General features: G+C 51.3%; 2 protein-coding genes across 4 annotated transcripts in view; one reads left to right on the plus strand and one right to left on the minus strand.

Annotated features, from left to right (window-relative positions):
* The window catches only part of MCM3AP (minichromosome maintenance complex component 3 associated protein), a 46,263-nt gene extending 29,052 nt beyond the window's left edge, over positions 1-17,211 (minus strand). Inside the window, exons 1-13 of the mRNA XM_082654269.1 lie at positions 17,087-17,211; positions 14,907-16,229; positions 14,438-14,661; positions 12,208-12,286; positions 11,844-11,985; positions 10,582-10,772; positions 8,149-8,288; positions 6,556-6,753; positions 5,973-6,241; positions 4,024-4,186; positions 1,985-2,145; positions 1,015-1,256; positions 521-744 (exon numbers count right to left, since the gene is read on the minus strand). Of these exons, the coding sequence (XP_082510395.1) occupies positions 521-744; positions 1,015-1,256; positions 1,985-2,145; positions 4,024-4,186; positions 5,973-6,241; positions 6,556-6,753; positions 8,149-8,288; positions 10,582-10,772; positions 11,844-11,985; positions 12,208-12,286; positions 14,438-14,661; positions 14,907-16,128 (3,255 nt within the window). The 5' untranslated portion in view covers positions 16,129-16,229; positions 17,087-17,211. The remainder of the gene's footprint in view (positions 1-520; positions 745-1,014; positions 1,257-1,984; positions 2,146-4,023; positions 4,187-5,972; positions 6,242-6,555; positions 6,754-8,148; positions 8,289-10,581; positions 10,773-11,843; positions 11,986-12,207; positions 12,287-14,437; positions 14,662-14,906; positions 16,230-17,086) is intronic.
* Positions 17,114-21,862, plus strand: YBEY (ybeY metalloendoribonuclease). 3 transcript variants are annotated; one of them, XM_082654271.1, is made up of 6 exons: positions 17,114-17,245; positions 17,579-17,809; positions 18,805-18,933; positions 19,307-19,334; positions 20,165-20,233; positions 21,302-21,862. In XM_082654271.1, exons 2-6 carry the CDS (start codon positions 17,600-17,602, stop codon positions 21,523-21,525), a joined length of 660 nt encoding a protein of 219 aa, XP_082510397.1. In that variant the 5' UTR covers positions 17,114-17,245; positions 17,579-17,599; the 3' UTR covers positions 21,526-21,862. The 3 variants fall into 3 exon arrangements, with proteins under 3 accessions (XP_082510397.1, XP_082510396.1, XP_082510398.1); XM_082654270.1 differs by lacking the exon at positions 17,114-17,245 and adding an exon at positions 17,292-17,505; XM_082654272.1 differs by lacking the exons at positions 17,114-17,245; positions 19,307-19,334 and adding an exon at positions 17,295-17,505 and having other exon boundaries at positions 21,302-21,538.
* Positions 21,863-23,094: the final 1,232 nt, after the last annotated feature.

Raw genomic sequence — 23,094 nt, forward strand, 5'->3', positions numbered from 1 at the left:
GTCTTCCCGGAACCACAGAGACATCATGGACCATCCGCCCAGCTCAGAAATCCCTCCAAGACCTCATCACCGGAAGCTGTTTGGAGGCGTCTAATGACCCTTACACGGGGCTCGGCTGTGCGCTCCTGGAAAGGGTTCCTGCTAATAACCAGAGAGGAGCCTTCTGGACGTGCCAGGACAAGCCTGCTGCCTGCTCAACGATGGCCATTCAGACGGCCACAGTGCCGCACCCAACGTCACACGTGTCCGGCTTCTGTGGCCCTGCCTCATTCCCCACCTCAGGCCTCCTTGATCCCCCAGTGGGGTGGTGCCCAGTGCCTGCCCAAGCAACAGGGTGGCGAGATCAAGTCACACGACCTGTGTGGTGGGTAGGCCCTGCTCAGCCCCGGGGCCACCTGTCAGAGGCATGCTGACCCCAGGGACACCCCAGGGACACAGACAGTGGTCAGACTGGACAGCAGAGGCAGCTGGATGTTTGCCCACGACGGGCCCTCAGAGCCCTGACAGGAAGGTTCCTTACCTCGTCCGAGTACACAGGCGCAGACTTTGGGGGAAGGAGCTCCAGCTGCATGGGGGGCTGCACGGGGGGCTGCACGGGGGGCTGGAAGAGGCTGGGTGCCATGCTCAAGGGCAGTGCCGGGAGTTGTGGAGGAGAAGCTGGCACAGGGGTGGGCAGGGGCTGCAGGAGGAGAGCTGGGAGGGTCTCGTCCCCCTCCGTACTGCACTCCTCTCCTCTCCCTACACCTGGAAGGAACAGGCAAACGTGGGCACCGAGGACAAGCCCTGGCCACCCACAGTGACCCTAAGGACTGGCCACCCTCCCCAAGCTGACCGCCACAGGGCCCCTCCTGGGCCACGAGCCGGGGGGCCGTGTGCGCTTCACCCGTGGGAACAAAGCACTGCGGCGCCAGGGAGCCGTTCAGGCAGCACCGAGCTGATGTCGCCGGGCCCCAGGATGAGGCCTCCTAGAGGGGAGCGCAGCTGGTGCCCTCCTGAGAGCGCAGCCTCACTCACCCGCCACGTCCAAGCCGGGTCTCTGAGTGCCCGTGGGCAACTCCGCAGCCAGGCTGTCCCCGACGTACTTGTTCTGGGAGTTGAAGCTGCACACGGGGGTGTGACGGGGAACAGGGGGTAACGGCCCTCCATTCACGATCTCCCCAACGGACACCGTCAGCTTCCTGGTAATAAACACCGACTTCCTGGCCTTGGATAAACCCTCTGGTTCCAGGAACGAGGACCGGTTCAGCTCGACACAGCTACCCAGATCACAGAGAACCCATGGAGAGGCGTTACACAGGCGAGAGGCCACCCTTCACCTCCTCAGTGCCCTGCAGTCACTGCGTCGCCAGACGGCCATGTGGAACTGAGGGGAGGCATCAAAGGCCGCGCCCAAGGCCCAGCCCACGGCATCCACCACTGCCAGCGTTTCCTTCTGACTCGGGAGCTACCTGGCCTCACTGTTAGCAGCCCTGGGTGCAGCAACGCTCCCCTACACGCTCCCGGCTCATCCCGTGAGGGCAGGTCTGCAGGCAGCAGACGGGGCCAGGGCTGAGGAGTCAGAGGAGGATGGGTTCAGGGAAACCCCGGATCCGGACACGACAGGCTACAGATTATGGAGCCATTTTCTGGGAGAGGGTCCACAAGTCCTACCACGTTCTCAAAACTCTGACTGCAGCAGAGGAGAGGCCCTGGCCTGGCCAGAGAGGCCATCCTCAGGGACAGAACAAGGAAGGCCCCAACCTCGACCATCAGCTTCTTGAGTAACTTGGGAAAAGTCAGGAAGAGTCTGAACCCTAACCTGCTGAGGAACAGCGTGTGGCCTGGGGACATCCCCCGCGGTCCTGAGCCTCGCCTGCTCCCCTGCAGCCCAGGCAGCGGAACGTGCCTTCGCCAGGGCCTGGCGCGCAGCTGGCTCTTCCCAGCCTCCCCAGGGTTAACAGGGAGAGAAGGAGAGCGGCCCGGCGGTTCGGGCCTCGGTGCTTACCCGTCGGAGACAGTGAGGCCGTGGCAGCTGAGGAAGCCTGTGGCGTCCTCTCCGTCTCTGAAGAGCAGCATGCGCACCACGCCGTCCAGGGGAAAGGTGGTGGAGCGCTGAGTGCTCGCGGTGTACGCCACGTTGAGTGCTCGGAGCGCGTCCTTGCGGATCTGAGAGAAGCCAAGTCACTGAGTCGCAGAGGGTCAGGCACTCCGTGACCGCAGACGGCTCAGTCCCTCTGGAAAGCACCCCGGGTCCCAAGCTTAGCGCTCATCGGGCCGTCTGCTCAGCAGAATGCCCAGAAATGATGCAAAGCAAACAGTTTCACATACGGAAAAGGCTGGGCCACGAAGGCTTTACTTATAAGAAAAACTAGAAAACCAACCACCCACCAGCAGGGCAGGGAGAGTACACTGTGCATCCGCCACTCAACAGAAAGCCGTACAGCTGCTGAAAATTACTGCAGAGATGATGGAATGCCATGGAAAGCGTGTGACATGAAACTGAGTAAAAGTCAGAGAGAAAGTTGCTTCACAGCATCACACTGAGCATTTTAAACACGGGGACAGAGGGAACCATGAAGGCACAGACAGGTCAGTTTGATCCCAGGACCCCGGTGGCCCTGCCTCTCCTCTTCAGTGGGCTTCAACCAACTCAACCCAGATCTACAGTGTTACTTCAAGGCTGGCATGCACGTCCATGCTGAGTGTCCAACAGTGGGCAGACAAGACCCCTGTCCTCACGTAGCTGACGTGGCAGGAGACACCAACACTGAACAAAACGAACGTACAAAATGCACAATGCGTTTAACGGCGACAGTGCAACAGAAAGAAGAGCTGTGGAGGAGGGCAGGGCGCGCTCTGCCTAGAAGGGGAGCCCAGCCCGGCCCTGGTGGAGGGGAGCTCTGCCAGCTCGGATAACAGCCAGCGCAAAGGCCCTGAGGCAGGCGCGTGCTGGGGGCTGGGGGGCTGGGGGTGGAGCCAGGGAAGACAGGAGAGGAGATGAGGTCCAGGAGACAATAGGCCACTGTGGGCCACTGTTAGTGAAACGCTTTGTCTTTCTAAAGAAAAACACTTAGATTTCTGTTGAGTTTAAAATTATTAATGGGTACAAATGGTCGACTATCACTGGTATTTATCAACTGCACAGAGTTCCCCAAGCAGCATGTCGTTAGAAATCTTTTCATTTGTTCCAGAGTTTCAGTTCTCTTGGAAACTGTCGGATCTGACAATGAGCAAACTTGCAGAAGACTTTGCCTGGGATGTGATGGTGGGTTTAGTCACTGTTTACCGGAGGACTTGTGACCAAAGAAGAAAAATGACCTGGAGTCACAAAACCAGCCAGGCAGCTTCCCGAGATCTCCCAGGCAACCTCCTCCCCACCCGGCGGCTGCCAGGGGCTCCCAGCAATGACTCCAGGCGGCACTCTCCCGGCATTCCCCACCACCACCCCGCCCACCCGCAGCTACGGGACAGCACAGGGGCTGCTGTGTGAGGTGGGCGTGCAGGCTGCTCTATTATCGTCCCCCAGTGCTTCAGAAGGCGAAGACCTGACTCTGGAAATCTGAGACCAGGAGTTCACACTCTATGCAAATCCTGAGGTAAGAGACTGGTCTTGCCCCGTCTTTGTAACCCCAGTGCAACAAAGAGCAGGCACTTTATATATTTACCGAAATGAATTTAGCAACATCAAGCTCACTCCAAAAATGAAGACTGATAACACTAATAAGTTCTAGGTCAGGGGTTTGTGCATGCAGTTTGCTTTTTGGCTTGTTTCCATGGAAGATGATAGTTCTGAACGCAAGTTATCATTCTGAAGAGATTTCTCTCATCTGAACCAGAAGAAGAGTATTTCCCACTGCACAGCCTTTCCATCGGTGATCAACTGTGCCAACCCCATAAACAGGTAACAGCAGTATCCCCTCAGGGGCTGCTGCACGAGACTTAGCCCAGGACCCGCTGAGATGCTCCTGTCAGAAAGAAGCTCTCAAATGTCACAAGTAGCAACCAGCTTTCTGTCAATTCTGCAAGTGCAGTGTCAGTACTCACCTGATTAAAGTAACAATGCAGAAGACAAGCATTCAGATAAGAAGCTGACTGGACCAGTTTGAAAAATCGCACAAAATTGTTACTGTTCAACGCAGCAAAAGCCTGAACAGCGAATTTCACCTCAGAGGAGTTTCTAACGGCAGGATGGAACTGCTGCACTTCTCTGTTAATTAAAGGAGACGAAAGGGGTTAGAATTTGACCTTTAATTAGACAAAATTTCCATGAAAACAGATCTGACAATAAAACAGATTTCAACTATACTGAAAAAGAAGGTCTTGATATGGTCACATGTGCCAATATGTTCATGGTTTACCAATGTCAAAGCCACCACTCAGGCTGGATTGGTAACAAAGATTTTCTTTAAAAAGATGATGAGGGGCTTCCCTGGTGGCGCAGTGCCAAGAATCCACCTGCCGACGCAGGGGACACGGGTTCAAGCCCTGGTCCAGGAAGATTCCACATGCCGCGGAGCAACTAAGCCCATGTGCTACAACTATTGAGCCTGTGCTCTAGAGCCCGTGAGCCACAACTACTGAAGCCCGCACGCCCCAACTACCGAAGCCCGCACACCTAGAGCCCGTGCTCCACAACAAGAGGAGCCACCGCAGTGAGAAGCCTGCGCACCGCAACGGAGAGTAGCCCCCACTCGCCGCAACTAGAGAAAGCCCGCGCGCAGCAACGAAGACCCAACGCAGCCAAAAATAAATAAATTAATTAATTAATTTTAAAAAGATGATGAATAGTAAAGTAAACAAATTGAAGCAATAATTTAAGAATTGATTATCAAAGAGTTACTTTAATGCCAACTGACTGCCAGCTGTGTGTTTGAAGATGACGCCTAAGAAAGTTTAACTTTGTTTTGTTTATAAATAAACGGATTTGGGGACTTCCCTGATGGTCCAGTGGTTAGGAGTCCGCGCTCTCTCTGCTGAGGGCCCAGGTTCCATCCCTGGTTGGGGAACTAAGATCCCACAAGCTGTGCAGTGTGGCCGAAAAAAAACAATTATTAATTATTCAAGAATTACTCAAGGTAGGGGACAAATGCCTATCATATACGAAAAGACTACACAGCCATTTTCCCTAGTTTATCTCCAAGGCTTAATTTAAAATCAGTCACACACATACACATTCTGCAAGCTGACAGTTTCAGCATAAAGAAGGGAAACTGGGGACCCAGTTTACCAGTGACAGGAACGGAAGGCTAGTGGACTCTAACATATTTCTCATATAAATGTCTCCAGATAGATCAGGCCAAGGTTTAAGATTCATTCTTAATATCCCACCCTTAGCATTTGTTTCACACGACTTTTTCCTCTCCTGTGACTTAGACCTTTTTTTTTTCTTTTTTTTGCGGTACGCGGGCCTCTCACTGTTGTGGCCTCTCCCGTTGCGGAGCACAGGCTCCGGACGCACAGGCTCAGCGGCCATGGCTCACGGGCCCAGCCGCTCCGCGGCATGTGGGATCTTCCCAGACCAGGGCACGAACCTGCGTCCCCTGCATCGGCAGGCGGACTCTCAACCACTGCGCCACCAGGGAAGCCCTGTGACTTAGACGTTTGACGAGGTCTGTGTGCACACGTACACGAGGCAACACGCTGGCAGCTCTGATAGGGGACCCTGAGCTTTCCTGTCCTAGTTCACTCGCCTTTTCTGCTCATACAGCAGATTCCTTCCTCGTGCTCTCCCACTGACAAGGAGAACCTGTCCTCAGAAAGGACCTGGGGCCCACTCTGGATGCACTGGTGCCAGCAGGCATCCCCAGCCTTCTGCTCCCAGTGGCTCAGCTCCAGGGACTGCACAGCCGAGCCCAGCTTTCTCACTAACGTCCCAGCGTTCGACACCAGAGAAAACTCAGTGCTCCCAGCACCACTAATCCTAAGTGCTCTCTTCCTGGTTAAGCTCTGCCTTTCCCTATGGCTTAGGCTGGCTTCTGAACTGGGAAGTTCACCTGAGGATGTCCCCCTTGTTGAGATTGAGCAGAACGTTGTAGCCCTGGAACTCCGCTTCACTGGCACAGAACACGCCCTTGTTTCTCAGGTCTTGGTACATCTCCTTCAGACTCTGAAGGCACTTGGTCATGTTCTCATTGTTGATCTTGGCATCAAAGGAGGACATGGGCTCCTCACACATGAAGTGAGCACAGTGGATGTGAAACCGGGTGCACTTCTCAATCAGAGACACCGTCACGGGGTCACACAGGTGCTGCTGAGTGATGTCCTGGACACGGGTGAGGCGCAAGATTACACGTGCACATGCGCCGTATGCACACACGCACACACCTTACATACACGTTTCTCGTATACACGTAGATCTCATTAATATATTCCCATACATAAGAATCAACTATTAGAAAAAGCATGCTTATTACCTGAATTTCTCAGATTTCAATTTGACACAAAGCCCATGAAGTACATTTTAACAGGCCTTTGTAATGATTTTAAGTAACAGTATTTTTTGTCACGGATGAAATGTAACTGAGTAAAATGACAAGAACTCTCACTTTCACCCTGGACTTCACAAGTGGCTGATACCTTCCGTATGCCCCGCGTGCGGTTCCACACGAAGTCGTACCAGTCCCGCAGGCTGCCCTCCTTCTGGTCCATGATCTGGGTCACCAGGTAGTCCATGGTCCTGCTAAGCACCGCCGAGGGACGCAGCTCATGCGGCAGGGGCTCCTCCTGGTCTGCTGAGGAGCGGCTGTACTCCTTCACGGCTGCCGCGTGGTCCACCTGAGGGCAGGGAATAGAGACGAGCAGCTGGGTGGCAGGTGCTAGGCCGGCCTCCCAGCTGCTGTGCCCGAAAACGGGGAAAATCACACACACACGCTTAAATAAGGTCAATACTACAGAATACAATTTTAAAACGTAAAATTTCTCTTTGAAGGTAACAATTAAAATTCAACGACAAAATAGAGAAACTTGTTTTTGGCAAACATGACAAGAAGTGAAGATAAGAGGCTATCACATCAACACACAGAGGAATTTTAGTGAAGACACACCTGCTTGGCTCCAAGCACAGAGGTGTGACAGGTAAAGGACGTTAAAGATTCTAAAAGGTCTCAGCCACGCTCAAGCACCAGATTAAGTCTACACGGACCAGAAATGGAGCCGGCAGTGCGGAGGGCGAGGTGAGGCAGGGGAGCAGCAGGGCCTGGGGAAGGCCCTCGAGAGTCTGGAGCTGCATCTTCCACCTGCAAGAAGAGGCTGAAGAGGTGCGGCTGAGGGTGGAGCAGAGACGCCCAGAAGCCCATGCCCTGGGCACCGGCTGTGAGCTGTCATCACCGTCTCCTGGGGCAGGAGCGCTGGGCCTTTGCCTTGACAGCTGCTGCCTAGCTGGGGACCCTGAGTCAGGCGGAGGCAGCTGTGTGAAACCACCGGCCAGGAAAGGAGCAGAAGCAAAATTAACAGCAAAAGAATCTAAAATGGTGCAGATTTCTGGGGAAACAATTGGGAACGTGCACTGACACATATTCAGGAACCTTAAGAAAGGTCACACATCTGATACAGCACTTCATGCGCAGGATCCATCGGAAGGAAGGAAGCTGAATACCTTAGAGGCATTACACACAGTATGCCCAACAGAATTCTTAATAACACTGAAAAATCAGAAACAGCCTAATGATTGCAAAATGGGGAGTTTGGACAGAGCTACATAATCAAATAATATGCCTACATTCAAAGTTTTGAATGCTTACTAAGACTTTACCATAACAAAAGAAAATGCTCCTATAAAATGTTAAGTGAAAAAGATTCATACAAAATCATACCTAGAGCATCATCTCAAAAGCACAAAATATAAGCATAAAAAAGGACAGGAATAAAACTGTGAAAAGAAAAAATGGGGAAATTTTTTTTTAATTTATGAAACAAATCTGTGTCTATTTGTTTAGGGAACCATATGGTCCAGTCACCTTATGCAAGACTGCTTCCTACACACCTCACAATGCAGACAATGGAACACGACTGTTCATAGCACATCCCCACTGCCCTCTAGAAAAGTAAACACCAGACCAAATTTGGACAGAAAGGACCAGTGCAGCCTTCCCTCCCCTGCACACGCCCCTCCACCCCAGTGATTAGTACGGCCAGCAGCCTGGCGAGCACCCTGGGGGCGTGGCGCTCTACCTGGTCAGTGCCTGGGACCACTTCAAACACACTAAGCTGGCTCCGGGTCTCCCGCATGTATCGCTCCTTCTCGGGACACATATCCGGGCACGTCCCAACAAAAGTCCTCGCTTTGTCCAAGTCGGTCCTTTTCACCCGAGCTGAAGGCACCAAGTAAAAAGTAAGAATGCACCACACAGTTACTAGAAAGTCAGAGAAGTGCACTTTCATAATGATAAAAGGAGAAATAAAAATAAACATCAAACCACAAAGGAAAAGAAAGAAATTTTAAAAACACTGGGCCTTAGAGAAAGGAAAGCACAGCCTACCACACCAGGTGACAGGCCATCAAGGCCCATGAAGACCCTCCAGGGTTTCTCCCCTCTCCAGATGGGTCTCCAACAATCGCAGACCTTCAGGGCACTCTTGGGGGCGGGGGGGGGTGTGTGTGTGTGGGCACACACGTGGGTGTTTATGGCTCTTATAATGACCTCAATGACACACAATCATGCTACAGTATTTTTGTTAAAAGGATCAATTTGTTAAATGAAAATATTCAAAATTTGCCAGTATTCTAAAACTCTCAGTATTTCATCATGTTTTTAGTATAACAGGAATCACATAATGGAAGTTAGCTGGGTCCTGACCTAAATAAACCACTATGATGACCCACAGAATTAAATAGTTAACAAAAGTATCTTTTAAATGAAATGGAATGCAACAACCTAAAATTTAAAACATTCACATCTTATTTTTATTATATTTATTTATTTATTTTGCTGTACGCGGGCCTCTCACTGTCGTGGCCTCTCCCGTTGCAGAGCACAGGCTCCGGACGCGCAGGCTCAGCGGCCATGGCTCACGGGCCCAGCCGCTCCGCGGCATGTGGGATCTTCCCGGACCAGGGCACGAACCCGTGTCCCCTGCATCGGCAGGCGGACTCTCAACCACTGCGCCACCAGGGAAGCCCTCTTATTTTTATTTTTAAAAAGTCCAATATCTAGTAATAATTTTTTTTTTTTGCAATACAAAAATCACATGTTAATGACATAATGTATGATGGCAGGTTTTATTACTGTGTTAAGGAGACACTGTGATTATTCCATTACAGCTTCTCCAGAGAGGAAAATCCTACAGGTTAAACTTACTTTTGAAAAATGTTTGCAAAGAAGGGTACATGCGCTGTTTTATTTTGGGTCACTGCACATATTGCTTAGTGTTAATAGGACACTTGCTTTTTGAGTAGGTTTTAAATACATTTGCGTGGTTCAACGTTCCAAAGGTGCAACGATGTCCAAGATGGGACGCCCCCCTGCCTTGCTCCCATCCTGACCATCAGCGTGAGCGATCCTTTCTCACCTCCATGACTTTTACACACACATAGGCAAGTATGCTTACGTATATACGGACACACACACACTTCCCCCTTTTCTGTACACAACTGGTAGACATTTCCCACGCCTTGCTTTTTCCACTTCACAATAAATACTGATCATTTTTCCATAAAGAAACCCCAGTCTTCTTTCAGGCTATTTAGAATCCCACTGTATGGACAGTTTCCAATCTCTGTCATCACAACCTTGTGAGTGAATCGTACACACGTGGTGGGGTAGTTGGTGGGACGCACTCCTGGAAGTGGATTCTGGGTCAAAGGCGTGAGTGTCCCCAAGCCTGAAGACACTGCCAACTTGTCTCCCCGGGAGCAGCCTGCCCAAGGATGCAGCGCTGGGGCCCGATGGGGAGATGCCGCCCTAGCAGGTGTGGTTTGCATCTCTCAATCACTCGATGCTGTGTGACGGGCCAAGGGCATCTGCATCTTTCCATTTCTATTTTCCATGTTTAAGAGCCAACTCTCTTTTTTTCGGCCACACCGAGCAGCTTGCGGGATCTTAGTTCCCCGACCAGGGACTGAACCCAGGCCCTCAGCAGTGAAAGCAGCGAGTCCTAACCACTGGACCACCAGGGAAGTCCCAAGAGCTATTGACACTTCCTTTTCTGAGCCTCTCAGACCTCACCCGTCTCTCTACTGGGTTTGGTCTTTTTCATTCTGACTCTACAGGGCTTTCTGTACCTGGGAAATCAGCCCTTTGTCTGTGATGGGCTACAGACTTTCCCCTGGATTGACATCTTTTATTTGTGTAGTTTTATTTGTGGTGATTTCTGTTAAAGAGGAAGTTTTTATTTTTTTAATGTGTGCTTTCTCAATATCTAAAAACTGCCCTTTTAAATTATTTAATCTAGCGTGGATCAATGGTTTGTTGCCTTTCTTCCGAAAACAAAATTACATTACAAACACATCTGCACTATCTCCATGTCTACATTCATGGCCTCAGGAGACTAGAAAGCAACAGAGATCATACGTGCAGACTCAACGGCAGTGGAGCCCACGGACGGAAGTCACCCCTTCCCTCGTGGCTCCCGAGAAGACCGCCTCAGCCGAGTCGCAGCCCGTACCTTGCCGCATGACTCTGTCCCTCTGGTCAAGCAGGCGGTACTTCTCCTCGGATGTCTCAGCCACAGTACCTATCAGGGCACTGAGAGACGACACACACAGCCCAAGACCCTCGGAGCCCTCGGAGCCCTCGTCAGACGGGTCTCCCTCAAACTGAGGGGGCTTCAGAAGACTCGGCTTCTTCACTGGAGAGCTACAAGGAAGATGACATGCTAAGAGCTGTGTGTCCATCAGGCATTCGGGTCATTTCCACATCCGAACACTTCCCTTATCCTCCAAGATACCCTGCGCTCCTCTACAGCTGGGAAGGCCAGCGCTGAAGAGAGGCCGCCTTGACGACACTGGCGATGACGTGAAGGCATTACCCATACTGCGCATAATTCGTGTTCTTCAAAGTGAGATGCGCCCATTTAAACAGTTGAAATGAATTATCTGTCGACTTCTATCTCAAAGAAATGAAACTAACAGTGGAATAAAAGAACGTTTTAACGCCATGAGAAAATACCATGCCTACACGTTTTCATACACAGCTCCCCTTCAGTAGAAGGATGTACTAAAAAGAACCGGGCATTCTCTGTCAGCTTCCCCATGTTCTAGCTGGCTTTCAACATTCCATGAACTTGAATGTCAAAGAAGATGTAAGGAAAGGAAAAAACAAAAGCAAATCCGCAACTAAACTGGTGACTGCAAAACGTGAGGAAAACTATGCATTGACCAAAATATGTGAAGGATTGAACAGAAGCAGGCCTGATGTGAAAGGAAGGTGAGGTCACACGGGAGTCTGAGGCCAGGAGCCAAGGGGAGGGAGGGAGGGAGGAGCCTTCGGGAACAGAGATTCCACACACACGGGGAGGTCTCTGAAGTGCACACCGAGTGCCAGACCTGGCCTGAGAGCTGCACACGGCTGCACAGTTACAACAATTGCTAGAAGCGATTATTAGGAACACGTGGTTTACAGCCAATTAGACGTTTTAAGGGGAAAAGTGATTACCTATACACGTATACGTCAGACGGGCTGACGACAGCAACTGCCTGGGCTGTGGGACTGCGGGAGGTGAGGCGCCCGGGCCTTTTCAGGGCCGCCTCCCTCTTCCCCTTCTGCAGGCCCTCTTCCCACCCTTCAGCCCCTCCTTAGGTGTCAGCATATCACCCGCTTCCCTTTCACGTTGTCATGATGGCTATGAAATCCCTCCTGTTTAGTGACAGTAGAAGTCACAGAACCCACTTGCCCTGTAAAACAGGCATTCGGAAGGACCAGCCGCACCTTTTATTCAGGCTGCCGGCTGCAGCCCTGGCCACGGGCTTGCCAAGAGGGGAGTGCTGAAAGGGTGTGTCCTCGGTGCCCGGGCCAGCTTCACCGTCACCTGGCTGCTTCTCCTTGAGGGAAAAGGGTTTCTTGTTGGGACCTGAGGACACAAGAGTCAGAACAGAGTTTATGATATCACAAGTCACTCGACACTGGACTTTACTTTTTCTTGAAAAAGTAATATTGTAATTGTGACAGGATGTTACAAAGGATCCCAAGGAAATATTACAAGGCAGCCCCACCCCACCCCCACCCCACTCAAAGCTCGAAGGCCTTGCACACAAAGCAGCAGAGACTGTGCAAAGATCAACTGAAAACTCACTTGTTTTTTTCTTGTGCCAGAAGATGGCCATATCCTTATGCAAACCTTTCCCCTTCTTCCTAGCCAGGGCTGCAGATGCCTGGAAAACAGTCCACAACACAAAGTACGAGGACATCAGGAGGCCAAAGGAAATGAAGCTCTCAAATGCAATTAGCAGAATTCTGTGCAGCGGAGCTACACCTCTGCCAGCCACATGTTCTGACCACACCATCTGCCTTCAGCCCCGGCAGCCACAGCCCTCACCTACCTTGCCTGTCTCACAAGCATGTATTTGCCCTTCTCCTTTTCGAAATTAATCACTTTACCAGGATAGAACCCATAAACTTGGCCTTACTGGCATTTGGTGAGATGAGTCTCACCAGCTGACTTACTATACGGGAACAGAAAGACTGCCAAGTCACTTAAACCCAAAAGGAAGCTGCAGAATGACACCCACGGGGTGCAATTTATCATAAAATATACATACACAAAACCAACTATATGTTAGTATACCTATAGATGTACCTATGAAAATGTTTAGGAAAACACTCACCACGCTAGATTACTGGTGCTTGCTCTAACGGGAGAGATGGGGGTGATGAAGGACCCCAACTTTCCATTATCAATGAACTGCTTACAATGACAATGTATTTATATATTTTATTTTTTACGTATTTTTTTAGGGTTCAGCTGGAAGAAAAAGCACATTGCAATAGCTAGAAAATAACTTTAAAAAAATGAGGATTGCTGTACGACCCAGCAATTCCACTCCTAAGTATATACCCAACAGAATTGAAAGCAGGGTCTTGAAGAGATATTTGCACACCATATTCATGGAGGCATTATTCGCAATACACAAAAGATGGAAACAACCCACGTCCGTGGACAGATGAATAGATAAACAAAATGTGGTAACACCCATACAATGGAATAAAAGAATGAAATACAACCACATGAATGAACCTTGAAGACATTATGCTAAGTGAAATAAGCCAGACACAAAAGGACAAATATTGCATGATTCCACTTATCTGAAGTATCTAGAACAGGCAAATTCATAGAGCTAGAAAGTAGATGAGAGGTCACCAGGGGCTGGGAGAAGGAAGGAATGGGGAGTTACTGCTTAATGGTTACAGAGTTTCTGTTTCAGAGGATGAAAAAGTTCTGGAACTAGACAATGTAATGGCTGTATAACATTGTGAACATAATTAATGCTGCTAAATTGAAAAAAAAATCAACAGACGGGAATAAATGGCAACCCCCCTAAAACTGCACACTTTTTTGGCACAGAACTTCCACTCTCAGGAATTTAAACAAAGGATATATTCAGAAACATATGCACAAAAATGTCCACAAACAGAAAGTTAGCCAAGTAGGTAAACAGGATAGAATGCCATGTAGCACTTAACAACCCCATTCTCATTTACACTGTTCATGGATTTCAGAAGCTACTAAAGATTACCACGTGAAGAGCTTACCAAACGGTATATGTGGTTGTGACCCCATGTGCGTAAAAACAACGTGACTATATATTTACAAAGACGTCTACCATGATCTTCATAGTTGATATCTTAGAGGATAGAACTATGGGTGATTTTGTGCCCCCTGCCACAGGACTTTCTGGGTTTTCTCCCTATGTTGACAGGTAATACTTCTATCATTTAAAAAAGTATGAAAACATGCTTTGTAAATTTTTATAGAACATAATTTTTCCCCACAAGAATATTCAGAAAAAATAACAAGATATATAAAGCTACATAGCGTGAGCAGCTCATGTAAGTGTGCGCCCTACAACCAATGTGTTATGCGCGTATGTGCACATACACAAATTTAAAGTCAAGGTATATAAGCGATTAACAGCAGTTCTCCCTGGAGGATGGGATTACAAGAAGATTTTACCTTTTCTGCATTGCTCTGAACGTTTACAGTGATCATGTACTATAACCACATAAAACAAAATCAAAAACAAAACAAGAAAACTCAAGCCTGAAAAAGTGCTATGTGGTTACAGGGACACTCCCACGTGACCTCGCGGGAATCATTTGCCCAGCATTTCTGAACACCGCACTCAGTGGGGACTGCAAGCTTCTCACAAATGACTCTAACTTATGAAATAGATAATGCTATTCCAATCTCTCTAAGTTAAGACATTAAAGTACTTTTCTAAATTCTAGCAAGCAAATAACTGATAGATTTTAAAAAACAGGTTTTAAAGTGACAAAGTTCACTTTAACTTTGTCGGAGTACTCACATGATCAAAAAAATACACCACTGCAAGCTTTTTGCTGCGCCTGGTATAGATGCGCTGCACTTTAGCAATTTTGCCAAAGTGGTTCTCCAGAGTGGTTCTGTCATTGAGATAGTCAGGGATGTTCTTGCACTGGATCGCTGTGACTTCAGCAGGAGACAAGCCCCCAAGACCGTCTGTGCTCTCACTTCTTTTACTCTGACGGCCAGGAGTTCCTCTTAGAGAATCTAGGGGATCAGAGAACGGGGACAGAAATGTATCAGATGCAATGTTTTCAAACAATAGGAGGCATCAACCAGGTAAGAGCAAAGGAAATTTTCATGGATGTAAGACCTGCTCTGAGATCCTATGGTATGTTAGGATCCCTAATGTTTACAGGAGGTTTACTACGAAATTCAAACTAACATCCAGGGAAATTTACCAAGAACTTGCCAGCAGAATTTACCATACTTTGTACATTTTTAGAACACACCTTCTTTTTTATCTCTACTTTCAGTTTCTTCCTCTTTATTCACACCTGGAAGCCGGGAAGTTGCCAGGACAGACTGACTGCCTCCTGGGACGGCCAAGTGGTCATTTTCCCCAGACTCGGCACAGCCAGTTTCCTTTTTAGATTCCTTGTTGCCCAGACGACCTACTTCTTTATTGCTTTTGAAGACATCCTGTATTGTCCGACCGAACAAAGTGCCTCCCCGGGGTCGATTCAAGCGGACGGGTCGTTTATCTGGAGGATGATCGCCCCTCAGCAGAGGGTCCAAATCTTCTGCTGCATCATGACCGTGCCTCCTGGGGGACCGGTCCTGGTCCTCCTTCCTTTTCAGTCCTTTCATGAGGCTGGGAAGTGGCTCCACTTGGGAAACAGCTTCTTCGCATCCTTGTCTGACACCTGTTTTGCTAACTGGGAAGGGTTCACCCAAGGACCCTGAAGAAGATATGGGGAAGCTAGTAAAGCCACTATTAGAACTTCCAAATAGTGCTTTTGGGCCTCTCTTCTCTTCCTCCACAGTTTGACTTGACAAAGCAGAAGTAAAGGCAGATGATGATGAATTATTATTACCTGGTTTTGAAAAGGTAAAATTTGAATTGGTGGCTGAACTACTCGTCACCTGAGAAAAACAAAATGGGGCCAGTCCCCCATGTCCACTACTGACTGGGTGGGAAAATGTAAAAAGTCCGGAAGTAATTTGGTTCTGAGTTTTCGCTGGCTCGGATTCAGCCCCCAATATTGGTCTGAACATTGAATTCTCCAGAGGTTTAAAGCTAAATTCTGTTTTCCCAAAACCAGAGCTTGCTATTTCTCCAGTCTCTGGTCCAAAAGTAGAAGTACTTGGGAATGCTCCAAGGCTGGGTGATTTAAAACTAAATCCTGGGTTTCCAGGCACAGATGAACTTGAAGACCCAGAGGTAGCTACAAAGGGCGGAATGTGTTCAAGTCCAGAAAAGAGTCCAACATTTGAGGTTTGGGAGAATCCTAATGTTTGCACTGAAGAAGAAGGACTTTGTCCAGAAGATGCTGGAAAGCTGGACACCTGTGAAAATCCTGGGCTCTTCCCGGATAATGTATTGTTTTGTCCAAAAAGAGAGGGCTGACCAAACCGAAATGGTGGCTTAGCTTGAAACGTCCCTATGGAACCACTGGAAGATGGTGGAAAAGCACTAGGCTGCTGCCCACTGAAAGGATTAGCTGGATTCATCTTCTGATCCAATTACTGGCAGGTAATAAATACGCGCAGAAAAGTAGATCCGCAAACGATCTGTTCAGCTAGGGAGCCCCCCCCCTCATCTTCACAATACGCTGAAAGACAAAAATTCAGACCATCACAGCTATGTAGTGCTGGAAGACTAAGAAAAGAATTTTTAATCACATGTCAGGTAAAGCAAAGGGCTAAGTATTCTTATTTTCTGAGAGCCAACTGGTGGGGTTGTTGTGTTTTGTTTTGGTTTGGTTTTGAGTGCGGGGTAGAAGTTGGTACAAATAAATTACTTTGTTACGGAGCTTTAAAGCATGATCGTCTAAAAACAAAAATTCAAAACATTTTACTGAATCGGTAAATTCACGGTAAAACCTCAAATAATAATATGAAAATACATGCCGTTACTCTTTTCAACTTAAAGACAGGAGGTTTCTGACGTCTTTCAATCTCGACAGCCAGAGAATTAGAATGCAACACTGTTAAAACATTAGTGTTTCAGTGTTTCCTCCCGTCTAATTTTTCTCCGAGTAACCAGAGCTCCAAATACTCTTTCCAGACAAAGAAATAATTTGCGTTTTTACACGCGGGCGATTACCCCCAGGAGCTGGCTTGAAGAACAAGAGTGCTCACGCAGAGGCTGCCCCACCCCAGACCGCCGAGGGACAGGGGCACCGGTGCAGCGCAAGCCAAACCTCGGGCGGCGCGGTGGGTGGCCCCGCACCCGCTGTGTTCCCCCCCGCGCCCCCAGTGTCCTCCCGGCGTCCCTGGCCCCGCGCCCCTGCCCCCCCCTCCGTTAGCGACACGGGCGCGGCGGCGGGAAAGGGGGAGACCTCCGCCCGCCCAGGCCCCGCGCCGCGCTCAACATCCGGCTCAGGGACGACGCCGCCGCCCGCCGTCCCACGGCCCCTTGGCGCCGGGCAGGAGCCGCCCGCAAGGACCGCGACAGCCAGAGACTCACCGTTTCACTGCGCGCAGCGAGCAGAAAGCTACGCGGCCCCACTTCCGGTCCGTCCCGCGCCTGGGCCCCGACGCGCTCGGACTCCGCTTTCTGGCCGGGCGGCGGCGGCGGAGCTTCTGGTACGCGGCGTCCAGGCCCGGGCCCGCCGGCTTCCGCCCGGTAAGTTCCTCCTCCCCAAAGAGGGGCGGCGGGCGTTCCCCGCGGGCGGCCCGGAGCCGACGAGGCGCTCTCCGCCCCGCCCCCACGGTGCACTCCTTCACCGTTGGGCCCTTCCTCCCCGCTGCCCCGGTTTCCTAGTGGCTGTTGACGTCTGTCTGGCGCGCCTGACTCCACAGCGTGTACACGTCCTTCCGAGTCATGGCTTCCTGATGGTGAAAGGCACATTCCGTGACGTTTTTCAACGAATTCCACCAAACAGGGTGAATGGAGTGTGTGCGCGCGGGTGTTTCTGCAGAATTTAGGATGGCTTTCTGACTCGTCTGCCTCTTACAGGGCGCAGTGGCTCCGGCCGCGATGAGCTTGGTTGTGAGGAACCTGCAGCGGGCGGTGCCCCTGAGGCGGGCGCGGCTCCGCGAGAAGGTGCAGGCGGTGCGGAGAGCCCTGGGGGTGCAGAGGTTCGACCTGGGGGTCGTCTGTGTCGACAACAGAAAGATTCAGCAGATTAATAGAATCTACAGAGACAAAAATACCCCAACAGATGTGCTTTCCTTTCCATTTTACGAGGTAAAAACTGTTTTCCTGTTCCTGTCTGGCCTACCTTCCTTTGTAAATCCCTGTTAATTATACCACAGACACGATTTTAAGTTTTACTTTGAAAAATTTCAAATACACACAAAATGAGAGAGTACCGTGTGACCATCCCCTATTGATCAGATCCTATCGCTGGAGGAGGGGAGGTGATTGCCGCCCTGACCCCACGTTCTGTATCAGTGAATTAGAGAGAAAGCGCTTCTGCAGTTTTAAGTGTGACTCAGTAATGCGTATGTATAGACTGAAAACTTTTAAATAACTCTGAGAGTAAAAGGACAGAATTGGGTGACTATCTTAAACAAATCCGTGATATCGGGTCACTACCTATGTTATGTGAACGATCGATCCGAGGCTCCCCACACTGTTCGTAACAGCATAAACTGAGGCAGCCCTTTCGGAAGGCAATCTGGCAGTTTTCCTGAAGTAAATCTTGATTACTGTTAAATCCACTAGTGTCACACCTAAGGAAATAAATGGAAAGAACATAAAATGTTCAATGTGTAACATAAAAATGTATTAAAGTATCTACTTATCGTCTTCCCTGATAGGAAGTAAAAATATTAACACCCTAAATATCAAGCCATAGGTGACTGGCTTAGTGTGAACAGGCCTCAACTGAATGCACTGGTCTTTATGGTCTTTTTGTGGGAAAATGAGAAAGATTATTTGTTTAGGACAAAACAACAACTGGAAAAAACAGAAATGTAAGCTTGTATCGATGTGGTGATTTAGCTCCATAGAAGTTAGGCAGCTGGGTGGTTGTGCCTTAGGAAGGATGAAAGAAATGGAAGGTTCATTTGACAGGGTGGGAACATCTTCAGTCAGTCGTGCGCAGTGTCTCTGCCACGTTCCCAACTTGTCTGCCTTGGGACTAGCGGCGCAGGGCCTTTCGGGGTGAAATCTGCGGGCCTGCGGTCGGTTAGTGTTGTGGGGTCGAGTTCCCCAAATGTGTGTTTCCTCACTCTCAGAGCCTGAAGGCAGGGGACACTCCGCAGCCTGAGTTCCCAGACGACTATGATTTAGGAGACATCTTCCTGGGGGTGGAGTACATCTTCCAGCACTGCAAAGAGAATGAAGATTACTATGACGTCCTGACTGTAAGTGCTGAAATGACAGATCCCGATTGGCAAAGCAAAGGCTGATGTCCTCCACCCAGGCCATGAGAAGAGGTGGAGGCGACACAGGCATACACACCACCGTCCTCATGTAGGACAGAGGTTACTGGGGGAGACCCACAGGCAGGGGCAGCGCCCTCTCACCATCCCTCAGAGGGGAGAGCCTGGGCCGTGGGGTCTGCGTGCCCCATGGCACCGCTGGGTGAGGGGAGAGGACAGGGCGCATCTACGTGGATAACCGAAGGGGGAGCCCCAAAAGCGGCCTTGTTCTTAGCTTCACCTCTGGAGATCAGCAGGCTGTGCTGAGCCAGCTCGGACCTGCTGCGCGAGCTTCTTACCGAACTTTCCAAAGCAGGCAGGATTCTGGCCTCCGGGACCTTCAGGTCTGTCTCCTCAGCTTGATGCCACGAAGGGCGGTGGGAGTGTTCTGGAAAGTGGTGTGTGATTGAGTCGTGTTTTAACGTTCCTGTGGGTTCAGTTGAGGTGTTTTCCTTTGGCCGAACAGCCACACCCTGAATTACCATCTTGGGGAGCCTAGTGCTTCCGAGGCTTGAAGCAGAGCTTAGAGCTTCCCAGCGAGACGCCCTGTGCTCAGGCGTCAGGGTGCTGCCAGGAGGAGGGTGTGCTTTCTCCCTGGGAGTTGGGGCAACTGCAGCATAGACAGGACTAGTCAGCACAGGTCTCAGCTCTGGGATCTCTGTGGCCAGCAGCTGTGCACCCCTGGGGGCTCTGGGCTGGGGGGCAGTTGTGGACCTCTTCCACTCCCCCACACCTCCTGAGGATTCTCTTGCCCCCAGCGGAGGGCCAGCCCACACTCCTAGGGCCCTCATCCCCCGGCACAGGGCCAGGCCAAGCCACTGTCCTCCCAGCTGGTGCCCAGGTGCACGTTGGCAACTTCTAACAGCCCGGGGTACCTTCCCCCTTCCCCTGCCCTGGTCCTCCGTGTCTCCACAGCTACCCACCCGTCTGCCCCTTCCCCACCCCAGAGGAGGTCCTGATCTCCACATCCTGCCACGGGCCAGGCCTACTGCCGCTCCCCAGACCCCACCCCTGTGACCTCACCACCTGCCCACAGCCCTGCCTGGGCCTGGAGGAAGCTTCCTAACCTCCCACCAGGCATCCACTGAGCTCTCCCTGACTTCCTGCCCCTACTCCCTGGCTCATGGCTTGGTCCTGACCGCCCCCTGAGGCAGCTTCTTAATTGTTCTGACAGGTGACTGCCACCCACGGGCTCTGTCACCTGCTGGGCTTCACACACAGCACGGAGGCCGAGTGGCAGAAGGTAGGAGCCATCCCCTGTCCCCAGCACACACACGGGGGGCATTGCAGCCTGAGGCCCCAGGAGCCGGGGCTGCACCACCTGCCCCTTGCAGTTAAGTATGAAAACCAAATGGAGAAGCGCAGTGAAATAAGGAACTTATAATGCCTGCTTTATAAAAAGGACAGTGTTTGTCTTAAATATTGGACGCTCTAAATGCTGTTAACTGCATTGTTTATTCACTGTTGAAAGAAAGATCTGAGGAGAGACACTACATTCCATAAATTCTATAAAATTCAAATGGCTTAAAGTTAAAAACCTTTACAAGAGACAGTGTGATGGTATTTGTCAATGGAAACGGGATCTAGAGCGTGCGGGTGTCTGATCCAGACCTGTTAGGTAAAGTTCTGTTTCCTGGAAGGCTGCCAGTGTTTACTCTGTCTGTGAAGGTCTGTGTTGGTAGATGCACTGTATTGTGTTTTATTAACTCGAATTACATTTGTAATCAGATGGGTTCCCTGAACAGCATAGAAGAAAAGCATTTTTTCCTTAACGAGGTAGTCTCCGGGCAGTGGGCCTCTCCCCGGCCTTCCTAGGCTGCTGGGTCCACACGGGCCACACCCTGGCTCCCCCCCACCCCCACCCCACCCCCGCCCAACCCTGCTGTGGCCGCCTGGCTCCCCTGCTCAGCCCCACTGCTTCCCACACACAGGCAGCATCTCAGGAAAGCCTCCAGCAGGCTTCCCACCAGCCTGCCCTTTCCCTGGGGGGCCGTCCTCACCCCCGCTCCCGTGCTTTCAGGGCCGGGCCACCCAGTCTGGCCCCTTCTCCTGCGACCCAGGCAGGCGCTCCTCTTCATGCATAGACCACCGCCCCAGCACCTGTTCCCAGCCCCCTGCTGGCTGCAGGGTTCACACGCCACCGGGCAGCACGTCGGTGCTCCCTGTGCACTGGGACCGCGGCCTGCCTTGGGCTGTGTGGGAGGCCCCGGGCCTCAGGGAGGGGGCCCCGGGCCTCGGGGAGGGAACCCCAGGGCCCGAGGAGGCCAGGTCTCTGGGCCAATCTGGACCTGTTTCTGCCCCTTTCTTTCAGATGTACCAGAAGGAGAAGCAGGTTCTCGAGGAGCTGAGCAGGTACACAGGGACCAGGCTTCAGCCCCTGAGCAGGGACCTCTTCTGACCGAAGTGCTGCCGTGTGGAGGGAAAGTGGATCCCCCCCGTCCCGGGCCCCCGGGGTCAGGGCTCCCCGCGCGGAGGTCCCTGCTGGCCACTGCTGTCCTGTGGGGCTGCACAAGTGCCAGCCCTAGCAGGCGCTGAATTCCACGAGTGGAATTTGCCTCTTAAAACACGAGAGAAGGGCTTCCCTGGTGGCGCAGTGGTTGAGAGTCCGCCTGCCGATGCAGGGGACACGGGTTCGTGCCCCGGTCTGGGAGGATCCCACATGCCACGGAGCGGCTGGGCCCATGAGCCATGGCCGCTGGGCCTGCGTGTCCGGAGCCTGCGCTCCGCAACGGGAGAGCCCACAGCAGTGAGAGGCCCGCGAACCACAAAAAACAAAAAAACAAAAAACATGAGAGAAATTTCCACTCATTTCTTTGTTCAGGACACAGTAGGTGTGTTATTTTCAGTGTTGTAAATAAAATAGTTCCAAGTGCTCAGGATGCGGAGGTGGGGCGTGTCGGCCACCTCCTCCCTGGGGCTCTGCCTTTGACAAAGAGGCATCTCCCACGTCTGTATCCCTTCAGGACAAATCAAGCAGCCCAGGTGGGCCTGCCCCCACTTCCTGTTGGAATCCTGCTGGATTCGGTCCCATCCAGTTCTCAGGAGCGCTGGGGCCTGGAGCCTTTGCTTGGTGCCTCTGCAAGGTGAGGGACAAGGCTGACCCTCGAGGTGGCTGCAGGGCCAGGCCTACCCACCGCAGGGCACCCTCAGCACGCCTCCTGCCATCACCCACCCCTACCCATCGGTCGCGGTCAGGCAGTTGCTCACAGACTGTGCTTGAGTCCTTTGCCGTGGCCCCGGCATGGCAGAGCTCCGACTGCCATGTCCCATCCTCCTGTAGGAAAGCCTCCCTCCTGTCAGTATATCCTGCCGTGTGAATATGAAAATAAACCCAGGAGTTTACCCCAGAGCTTTATCCAGAGCTGTGCACAAGCTTCGGGCATCACGGGTGGAAGCAGATCTGGAAGGGGCGGGCGCCGAGCCAACCCGGGGCCTCCAAGCACTGACCACAGTGCCACAGACCCTCCAAGGAGCTCTGAACTGGTCATGGCGATAAAACACAGCCTCTCGGGGACCCTGAAACCCCAAGTACTATGATTCTAAGAATTTGGTTTCTCCCATAAATCGATCAGAAACATGAAAACGTGTTTCCCACTGGATTTGTGTCCTGAGCCTGGACTTTCCCTGGCTCTCGGGAACACGGGCCCTGTCATGTTCCTGAATCATTGGCCACGTGACCTATTTGTCGTCAGTTAAGCTCGTTCTCGGTTTAAAGTCTAACATGGCAAAGACCAAAGCTAACCCCACAAAGCTCTCCCCAGGCCTTTTTAAGGGACTGAAGGGGTCCTGAGACCCACTGGTCCTATCAGCGAGTATTTGGAGGTCACCACCTGCCATTGGAGCTGACCCTCCAGAACCTCTGGTCATGTCCGGAACACAGGCAGGTTTTCTCCTGGGCACGGGCCTGAGCAGAATTGCTGGGAGCTGGAGGCGGGAGGTCCAGCTTTATAGCTGATGCCTATGAGTGTTTCCCCAGGGATGGATGGTTTGTCCCCACCAGCAGCCGTAGTAGTGGCCCCCAGGTCCTGCTACCTGGTGTCAGGTACCGAGCAACCTGCGTGTGCCCTGACCCTCTGCTTGGATGGTGTCCACATGTGCACTGTG

This window comes from Grampus griseus (assembly GCF_964374135.1).
Source record: "Grampus griseus genome assembly, chromosome: 5".
Classification (NCBI taxonomy): Eukaryota; Metazoa; Chordata; class Mammalia; order Artiodactyla; family Delphinidae; genus Grampus; species Grampus griseus.